Source organism: Botryllus schlosseri, chromosome 2 (genome assembly GCF_051294905.1).
Source record: "Botryllus schlosseri isolate E-star chromosome 2, Bs_hap1, whole genome shotgun sequence".
In the NCBI taxonomy this organism is placed as follows: domain Eukaryota; kingdom Metazoa; phylum Chordata; class Ascidiacea; order Stolidobranchia; family Styelidae; genus Botryllus; species Botryllus schlosseri.
Window position 1 is genome coordinate 3,093,687 of NC_137237.1, and position 10,867 is coordinate 3,104,553.

The following is a 10,867-nucleotide window of genomic DNA, read 5'->3' on the forward strand; positions in this document are numbered from 1 at the left end:
AGATGCAATTTTGAAGGCTTTTTCATTGATAAAATAAATTAACTATTAAAGTTTAAACTGATTCAGAACTTCGTGAGGTAACTTTAGGGCTGGAAACATGTTCGATATGTTTCATACTTAGACAGCGCAGTTTGCGTGATCATTCGCTTTCGATTCATCTGTTTGTGCAGGACCGTATCTGGGGCACCCCAAACCAACCCAATTGGAGAGGGGCCGAGTTTGGAAGGGGTCCAAAATTATTCTGCAAATGAACATAAATCATATCGTTTTAAAAAAAGAACTTTTCCCAATATTTTATAAATTGTTTTCGTGCTTTGCGCAACTTAGGGATGGTTGCATCAATCGCGATCATTTCTTGATCGCAGACCATATAATGCGGATCATCAGCGTTTCACTGCATATATGATGATCAGAGCCCATTATCGGTGACATTTGATCTGTAAAACTGGATCCATGCACCTCGCGAGGTGTTTCAAGGAGTTGATTGGCAGTAGAAACACCGTCCGTCGTACGCCAGACAATATGTCCGACCCTCAGCGCAGTCCGAGGATACCCCATACATGATGTCCAAGTGTCAACACAGTCCGAGCATACCCCACATATACGGCAGACATGATGTCCGAGTAGCAACGCAGTGCGAACATAATCCAGACATACCCCAGTCATGATATCCGAGTGTTAACATAGTCCGAACATACCCCAGACAAACCCAGACATGCTGTCCGAGTAGCAACGCAGTTGGTTACGCTGCGTTATGTGTGTTCGCTATGTAGTTACTAACTTGTGTTTTTATCGTGTAGGCTTGTCTCTATCTAACTCTAACCGCAGGCGACGACTATTTTAAAACCTAATTTCTCGACCCAGTTGCTGTATTTGGACATTTCTTCGTTACATCGATTATTACATTACATATAATTTCTACCTCCATCTACGAATCATCATTTGCATGGATCGGTCGTGGAATTTGAGTTCAATTCAAAAAGTGGTTTCCATAACTGCCCTTAAGTTAGGAGAAGTTACAGATGTGCTCACAAGTACAGGTGAAAACATACACTCAACTGTAGGGTCTGGGGTCGAAGTCCCCGGATCATCGTGTGGGGGCCAACGCCAGCGTTTTTGGGAGTGAGCAGACGAAGTGCTTTTCGGCCTGGATTTGCGGATGGCCGGTATAGCTGCTATAAGGTGTTTTCGTGCGGCGCATTGTATTCGTAGTTGCCTGAGTAGCCTGCGCAGCCTGCGCCTGGTGGTAGTGGGCAATGAGCAAGGTAGCACGACAAAGTGTTTGGTTCGAGTCGAAAACGCTTCTTCTCTCGATATTCTCGAAGACAAGAATATTATTCGAGTTGGTGTGGTCGGTTAAACCCACGGCCTTCGGCGCGAAAAACTGTAAACGACTCTCGGCGGCGGCACGTTCACCTAAACAAGGCAATTTCACCTCGACTCAGCGGACTCACTACCATGAAATCGCATGGATGCCATCATGAAGATATTTAATTACGATCAAACCCCTCTAAATTCGACTCTCTAGCACCATTCAATTGCAAAAAAAACGTTGCATACTTGACATTTTGGGTTCATTTCAATTTGTGAAATTCCACCGGTCCGCCAAACATTTTTAAAAATTTTACCGGTCCGCGAGGTGAAAAAGGTTGAGAACCACTGACCTAACATGAATTCACTACGGTATTTCATAGTGTCGCTATACCCATCAGCAAGTGTTATCTGTGTCTGGTAGATGATATCGAATTTTATTTATCAAACCATTACCTACTTTCAAAACTTTTCATACGAGCCATATATCTTGCTATTACACGGCGATTTTTTTTGCCGGCTTCAATAATTCATATCTTCAAATAACTATATCCGTCGCCTCCTTATATCATCTCTATTCGCTGAGAATTCTATTCTTATTAAAAATGATATAGGCCTACTGCCACTTTTCCCTCCAAACTTCGCGCGTGTGCAATGGGAGACTTTCACCGACCACTCGAGGGCGCCAACAGCTCGTCTTGTCGTCCGTAGTAAACATAAACAAAGCCGGGTAACTCGTAGCTTGGTCATGTTTATTCGCTAGAAACCACGATATCATTGCTAGAAACCAGGTCAGCCCCTGCCTGTTGGATTCAGATAAAAGAATTAATCTCTGGTGTGTATGGCGTTTAAATTTTAAAACCAGAATGATCCTCGGAAAACTGTCCAGGGTGTTGCTAAATGAACTTTGAAAATGTTACAAATACTCGCTTTAAAGTGATAGTTGGACATCGTGTTGGATCTAAAAAAATGTTTTAATATACATTTGTATCAAAGTACATGATCATTGGAGTATATTAAAACCAGAATAGTCCTCAGTAAATTGTCCAGGATGTTGCTAAGCGAAGTTTATAAATGGTAGGCCTACATACGCACTGTTGGTAATCGCAATTTATGCGTAATGATAAGCCAATTTCAAAGTGATAGTTGGACATCGTCGGACCTGAAATGCCTTAATTTGCTTTTATCTCATAGTGTGTGATGCGTGAAGTATATTAAAACCAGACTGGTAATATATATGTATGCAATTCCCGATATTATTGACCTATTCAATAATGAATTATATAAATTTTTCGCGCTTGGCGTGACGAAGCCGTAAAAACTGACTCGCGAATGACTATAACAAATCTCGCTCACAAAGTGCCGGTGAGAACGTCTGACCTGTTGGGTGGTCTAGGAGGCGAGGACCCCAGAATATTGGTTCATCACCCTATGGGGAGCCCAATACCAACAAAATACCGGTGTTCGAATTCTAATCTCATTTGTGAAACGTTTCTAAGCTTTGATTCTGATCCTAATCTAATACCTGGTTTTCCTGGAAATGCTACAGGAGAACTGTAATATGCGGATCGAACCATGCTTGCTGTACAGATATTTTCCCGTCTCGTGCTTTTTGAGATTGAACTCTGATTTGGTAGAAGCTGAACCTGATTTCTGTTGTATTTCTTTCTAATTCCAAATTGAATTCCATAATTCCTTTTTTGGGGTGCTCAAAATATGGCCGGCCCATATAGTTTCTTGCTGGTGATTCAAATGGTCATGGGCGTGGGCACGAATGGTTATCCGGAAATCAACGTGAATAGGACCTTATCGAGATACACATACTGCATTGCAACTGTTGACAGAACTTACCAAAGAGTAACAGGAAAAGCTTACGCTGGAAATGATGACTTTGCGTATCAAAATAGAATCGCGATCTATTCCTTGTTTTATTAGTGATTGATCGTTGCCGGTGTCGAGTAGGCTGGGCATGCGTGCCATCAGTATCAAAAATATAATGAAAAGCAAATTGAGTGAGGCATGTCACGTAAACGGTTTTGTTTGTATTGACTACGCGGAAGTCGAGCGACTAAAAAGGCGGGTTAATTCTATAAAAAATAATACCGTTATAGTAATGTCTTTTTATTGTCATTATAAATGTTTTTTTCTCGTTTATATGCAGGGTGATGGCCAGGGATTAGTTCACTGCTTCTCAAACTGTGGTACGTGTACCAATAGTCGAACGGGAGGCCTTTTTAGTTATCGGATTCGGGAGGCGGGTACGTCACAATTCTAAATTCACTGACACTAATCGCTAAAGAACCCGAACGATCATTATCGGCTCGCCGATGATATCGAGTCCATGTCACACTTCGAAAGAAATATTAGTATCGGCTCTTTGAGCTAAATACATATCGGCAAAATTACCTGACGTTACGGCATGGTTGTTCGGGGTCAGAGATTTATAATAATATGCGGGGAATGGGAGTAATTTCCTATAGCTTACAGGCAGAGGTGTAAGTAGGCAAAACCTACTTGAGTAGTCTACAATAGTTGAAGTGTCTCATTAGTGACCACCTATGCTCCCTTTCATGTCCAAGTATAGTAACGAAAGCAACGCTATCCAAATGGTGCGAGTTGAGCTATATGCCATGTTTTTTTAAATATCGGGTAAATATATCGGTGAAGAAGCTAGTAATCGGTTTTGTCAGTTTTAGCACAAAAATATGATATCGACCGGGCCCATCTAATATCACATTATATAATTCTGATTTGTGCCTAAAAATACTGCACGTTAGGTTAATTACGAACATTTCCGAAATATTGGGGCATGGCCTCTTCCGCCTCTTGGGTTCGTCTATGGGCACAATTACGGTACAAAAGAAGAACAAAACGGGTAAAAACAGCCGAATGACAACACAACACTAATGAAACATATCCAGAGTGTAGAGATGGTGTTTCTGGAGGCGGAGGATCGGCTGATGCAGCTTTATAATGATTTTAAATGATTTTACAAACGGAGCGAGAGAGCGCGAGCATCTGTGAAAAACTGGATGCTATTATAGTATTGGGCGCATTCAAGATGGTCAGTGGTTTTTAACATTTACTATGCTTGATAACCCTTACGCTAATCTACAAGCCTTCGGCGAACCCCAAATGTTCACCTGATGGTCACAAAAACCATAATCCACCATATTGGCATTGCGCAGTTAATGCACTACTATAAAATACTGGTACACATGACGAACTGTGCACCGACCACAGTGTTGCAAATAAAAAACGTTACAACATAATATTCACAAAAAAACAAAAATATTATAATGAGTATTTACTGCAAATCAATGTGACTCTGCTATATGAGTTGGGTGTGTTTCTGGACATCAGACGACCCCTTGAAAGTAGCCCAACGAACCACAGGGTTTGAACCCGCTTAACAACCACTGTTTTAGGTCCTGTCCGATACCTGAATTGTAAACCGCTATATCAGCTCATTGTGATGACGAGGTGTAAGGGGTATCATCCTGCGATATTCAAATTTTGACTGGGAAGGCCTTGCTGCAAACGATGACATGTTTGAAGAGCTTCTTGGAGGTACAGAACTTCAATATACAATTAAATAGTATATTCATATTGAAATGAACCCGAATATTTTCGGCTGACACTCGTCAGGGGTAATCGTCAGCAACTAGTAGAGAATTGGAAAGAACATTGTATATCAACAATGACGATGACATGTGCGACACATATGGCTATTGTCACAGCGACACGTAGCCTATTCCGGTTAATTATGTTGCTCTGAATTGCAGGTAACAAGTCCTCATCAGAAAAGGAATAGGCGGAAAATTAATCTTAGGCAGTGCTGCATTGTGTCATTCGCATGACGGTACACATTATATACATCACCTGTGTGTAATAGCGTAACCTCGCGTAACATTTGAACCGCTAAACCCATTCTATAAAGTTTTGACTTCCGGAATTGCACCACATCAGTGCAGTATCTTCATACATAAATAGACGACGTGGTTCAACCCTGTATCAGATTCCATCTTACCATGTGCAATATTGCATAGGGAAATAACACTAACGAGCTCCGTGGTATCCGCGTGAGATTGAGAGTGGCGTGGGTATTGGGTAATTTAGAGATGATCATTGCAAGGTGAGCCTAGTAGTAACAAATAGTTGATGAAGTCAACACGAGCTGTTCCGAATTTCTGTAGATGTGTAGTGATGTTTCGGGTTGTCCGACATATGAGCATGCGACACAATGGAAAACGACAGTTCAGCATGGAACACATCAGCATGCGCCACTTCAGCATGTGACTGCATAACCCAGAAACTTACTCTAACCCGAAACGTAGCCTAACCTAACCTAACCTAACCTAACCTAACCTAAAGCCTAACCCTAACCCAACCATAAATCCAACCCTAACCTACCCCTAACCCGTAATTTAACCCACGTGCTCATGTGTCGCATGCCAAATTGTCGCATGCCGAAGTCTCGCATGCTGTAATGTATCATGCTCATATGTCCACGGACCGATGTTTCGACGCGTCGCTGCTAATCAATGTTAACTTCGCAGGCGTGACTCCTGAATCTGGCGGTTAGTGCTTATTGAGACCAGCAAGCCTTGCGTGTCGATCAATCTGACATTAAACTGCATGCAAGCAATTACACGAGACCGAACAGAGAGTTGGACAACTAGAATATTTTCAGCTTCTTCCAAATAAAATTATAATTCAAGTTACTGAACTCACAAAAACTTGGAAATGGAATTACATGCCGAATTAGAATGAAATAAATCATAAATCACGCTACGTTCATGTCAAATCTGAGTTCGTTCCCATACACATGAGATTGGCAATTGTCTGTACACCAAGCTTGGCTCGTTTCTCACCATACAGTAGATGTAACATTTTCTGGGAAACCAGAGATTAGAATAGAATTAAAATCAGAGCATAGAAACGTACAAATTTCACAAATTAGGTCAGGTTACCGTCATTTCGTTCCAATTAGTCAACCATAATTAGCCCGAAGAATGTTAACGGTATAAGACGTCACTTATATCGATGAAGATCAAGAGAATAATGAAGGTATATTCAGGGGTGGCAAACCTTTTCAGCCAAAGGGCCACATGAGATTTACGAACCATTGCGCGGGCCACTTGAATATTGATGACCTTTTGGTAGTCGTCCAATAAGAGAAAACCGGATTAGGTAACGGTGAAAGCAAGACTTATATTACCACGCATCAAAAATCGATCACACTTATGTGAATAAAATCCAGTTTACGGTAATGTCATAGCCGCGCCAAGCGCGATATTTTAAAAAAATTAATGAATGACCGTCGCCTCTGTATATGACTGGGCTTATTTGGCAAGGACTGGATTATTCGGCGCCTGAACAGTGAACATATCGATTTCATTTTGTGCCAATGTTTCATCGATCTTTCTGCAAGTGTAGCCGTGAAGTCTCATGTTGGACGACACTTTCTCTCATAATTGCCAATATAGCTAGACTCAATTCTGCAAATTGGGCGTAATTTAAATTTTCAGGAGGGGGACCAATACTAAAAGCAAGCAATCGAGTGACAATAAATCACGCGAAGCGATAAGAAAAATATCAAGTCAAATAAATCTGCCTCGAAATATTCTACTTGATTGTCGTATACGAAGATCTACGAAAAATCGGGTTGTGGCCCCTTGCTACGCCAATTCGTCGGAACTGATATTTTAGTCTTCAACATCCCGTATTACGCGGTCAGACTAATCAAATTTTGGTTGGCCATGCGAGTTTACAATAAATTACCTGGACAATGTCTTTTTTGATATTAGAGTTAATTTCGAGAATTATCTCGCGGGCCACTCTAAACCTACTCGCTTGTCACTCAAAACCTTCTCGCGGGCCACGGGTTGGCCAGCCCTCGTGTATATAGTTGAAACAAAGAAAAGGCAATGAGACCGCTTACAAATCTCTGGAAATTAGTCTTACGTTCATTTTCGCGAGAAGCCGTTCATCTCAATTGCGGGATCGTATTTCACTAACATGGTCCAGAATCGTGCCCAGCCTATTCTTGGCTGAAAGCAGTCTGGAATAGGCCTCGTTATCGTTGGAATTTAAGTCCGGGATGTTCCCTCCGAATTGAAATGAGATGACGTATATACAGAAGCGTCGAACTAAATCAAACTTCCTCTGCGGTCGGAATGGCCTTCTTGTCGCAAATTGCGACGCTATTTGAATCCCCGAATCTCCCGCTTTTCGCTCAATATTTGTATGTTTGAGGTACACATGGTGTTTGTAGAATACTATGGTCATTTGCACCAGGCCAATTTCTTCATTTTTATTCCGTAACTGCCGACTTGTAGGGTTTTATAGGACACCGCTTACGCCGATGATATGGCGACGAGGAGCCTAGATAACCTAGGGTTACCATGCGTCCTCCTTTAGGAGGATTTGTTCCCCTTTTTCGGGTTTTTGAAAATGTCCTTCTTTTTGAGATTGTGTCCTCTTTTTTGAGAATTTTGGTTAAACATAGGGCAAAATTCAACTGAGATACAGTAAAACAGCACTGAACTTACGCTCCGTCGGGTATTTCGGGAGCTGAGCCGGAAAGTTCACTATTTTGGACGCTGAGCGAGAAAGTTGACCTTTTTTTAGTCAATCGATCACGAAGTGGAAAAAATTCACGATTTTCCTTGATTTTCCTCTTGTATTCCAAGTTTGAAAATTTTGAAAAAGTGTCCTCCTTTCCCGATTCCAAAATATGGCAACCCTAAAATAAACCTACAACACTTAGGTAGGAATATGCCTAAATCCGAATCTCGCAATACAAAAATAAATGTGTCTGTATCAGTGCTTCCCAGCACTGTTCAATTGAACAATTGATTTCGGCGGTCACCAAGTGTTATGACACAGTGAAAAACAATGTGATTTTTACGACAACGCAACTGCTCCCTTCGTAACGTACAGACGTGCTTCCTGCACTTCAATAAAGCAATGTAGCGTACGAATATAAGTGTCACTGTGACTGTGGTTACGCAGGAAGAAAGTCGAAGCGTTTGCAGGAACTAATGAAGCAGCATGTTCCTAGATTTATCCGGAACACGTGAATCACGCTCGGTGAAAAGCTCACGCTTGACTCATCCACTCAAGCTAGAGGCTGAGAGATCAAAGGCCATAAATTCTACCATTGGCAAACATCTGTTGGATGACCCCGATTTTGCAGAAAATTATCGAGTCATCGGGACAGGCTCTCACAATTTCATTTGTGTACCTTGGAGTCGACCTTTATCAAAATACATCACCCCAAGCTTTGTCCACAGAAGGAGTTATTATTATTATTATAGATGGTAAAAAATGAAGTGGTGCATATCACCGATAAAGGTCTGGTGCACCACGTGCAAAGTTAATCGTAAAGAATAGTCAATTCAGGACAAATACATATGGAAAGGTTGAAAAAATCATAGCAATACGATACAAGAATCCACGAATTCGATGGCAGCCGTAAAAAGTAGCGGGTTATCTCAAGGTTATAAGTACTGAACGCAAGATGTAGTGCTTCACAATACTGTTTTACCGTACGTCTATGGTGAGCGTATTTACAACATGATAAAATAAAATGTTCGACAGTGTCTGCTACGAAAGCAGGAGCTCGTGAACCATCTTCAAATAGTACATTGAACGCCCTCTTCTTTGAGATTTCATTTCATGCTGGGGACGTCATATTTTGTGATAACTGATAAGATTGTTGATATACAATGTCCTTTCCAATTCTCTACTAGTTGCTGACGATTACCCCTGATGACTGTCAGCCGAAAATATCCGGGTTCATTTCAATGTGAATATACTATTCAATTGTACCAAAAACTCACAAAGAAAACGTTCCCATGAGACCGATACTCTCCATGATCGGGTCTGCTCAACATCAACTGGCAAAATGGCTTATTGGCATCTTGGAACCTGTTCGAGAACTGTACGGCACCGAATGTGTTCGTGATTCGTTCACTTTCGCCAGTGAGATGCGAAACCTGAACCTGCCGGATTCAGAAGTGTTCTTGAGCTCATTTGATATCTCTAGTCTCTTTACAAACGTTCCGCTACAAGAGACTATCGATATTTGTGCGAACGCGCTTTACGGCGGTAAGCTAGCACCACCATCAATGCCGCGTAAAGTTTTTGTCGAACTTTTACAGGCAGCTACATGTTCTGTTGAATTTAGCTTTAACGATGTTATCTATATACAAATAGACGGCATATCGATGGGATCTCCCTTGGGACCTATTTTGGCTAACATTTTCGTAGGATTTTATGAGGTCGAGCTTCTCTCCCAGCGTGTGTCCGTCAAACCGTTGTTGTACCGACGTTATGTAGACGATACTTTTGTCATATTCAGAAATGAGATAGACTGTGATCAATTTCTCATTCACTTAAACTCGCTTCACCCGGCTCTGCTATTCACAATTGAAAAAGAACGAAATAACTCATTGTCATTTTTGGACGTTTTAGTCGAAAAACATGATACCAATAAATTTGAAACATCAATCTTCCGGAAACCGACATTCACTGGCCAATACCTTCGTTGGAATTCATTTAGTCCTAGACGCAGAAAAATCAACCTCATAGGTACCCTCGTGCATAGAGCGTTGATGATTTGTTCGGGTAATAAACTGAACTCAGAACTTGACAATATCCGGAAAATCTTACTTGATAACGGTTACCCTGAACATGTCATCAACCGTGGCATAGAGAGGAAGGTAACGCATTTCAATGCAGAAAAGTCAACAGAGCCTACCGAACGAACAACCAAAGATGTTTACATCCATTTACCTTGGATAGGGCCTATTTCCACCCGCTTTGAAAAGCAATTGATTTCAGCGGTCAATAAGTGTTACGACACAGTGAAGACCAACGTGATTTTCACGACAACGCAACTGCTCCCTGCAACACGTAAAGACGTGCTACCCGCACTTCAGCAAAGCAATGTAGTTTACGAATTTAAGTGTCACTGTGATTGTGGCTACGTGGGAAGAACGTCAAAGCGCTTGCAGGAACGCATAAATCAGCATGTCCCTAGATTCATTAGAACACGCTCGGTGAAAAGCTCACCCTTAACTCACCCGCTCAAGATTGATGCGGAACAATCAAAGGCCATAAATTCTGCAATTGGCAAACACTTGTTGGATAATCCCGCCTGTGCGAAAAATTATCGAGACGACAGATTTCGCATACTGGGAAAGGGTCGCTCACACTTTCATTTGTGTGCCTTGGAGTCGACTTTTATCAAAATACACCAGCCAAGGCTGTGTCAACAAAAAGAGTTCGTGTATCATCTAAAAATAGTACATTGAACGCTCTCGTATTCGACATTTCGTGCTGGTGACGTCATATTTTGTGTTACGATTGTTGATATACGCTGTTCTTTCGAATTCTCTACTAGTTGCTGACGATTACCCCTGACGAGTGTCAGCCGAAAATATTCGGGTTCATTTCAATATGAATATACTATTCAATTGTATATTGAAGTTCTGTACCTCAAAGAAGCTGTTCAATTGTATAATATGAATGAAAAAATGGTCGTGAC

General features: G+C 41.4%; 1 protein-coding gene across 1 annotated transcript; it reads left to right on the top strand.

The window, feature by feature from the left end:
• The first annotated feature begins 8,950 nt into the window (after positions 1 to 8,950).
• On the top strand, positions 8,951 to 10,784 carry LOC145433023 (uncharacterized). The gene has a single exon (XM_080309899.1). The coding sequence runs from the start codon at positions 9,174 to 9,176 to the stop codon at positions 10,632 to 10,634; it is 1,461 nt and encodes a 486-aa protein (XP_080166025.1). The 5' UTR covers positions 8,951 to 9,173; the 3' UTR covers positions 10,635 to 10,784.
• The last annotated feature ends 83 nt before the right edge of the window (positions 10,785 to 10,867 follow it).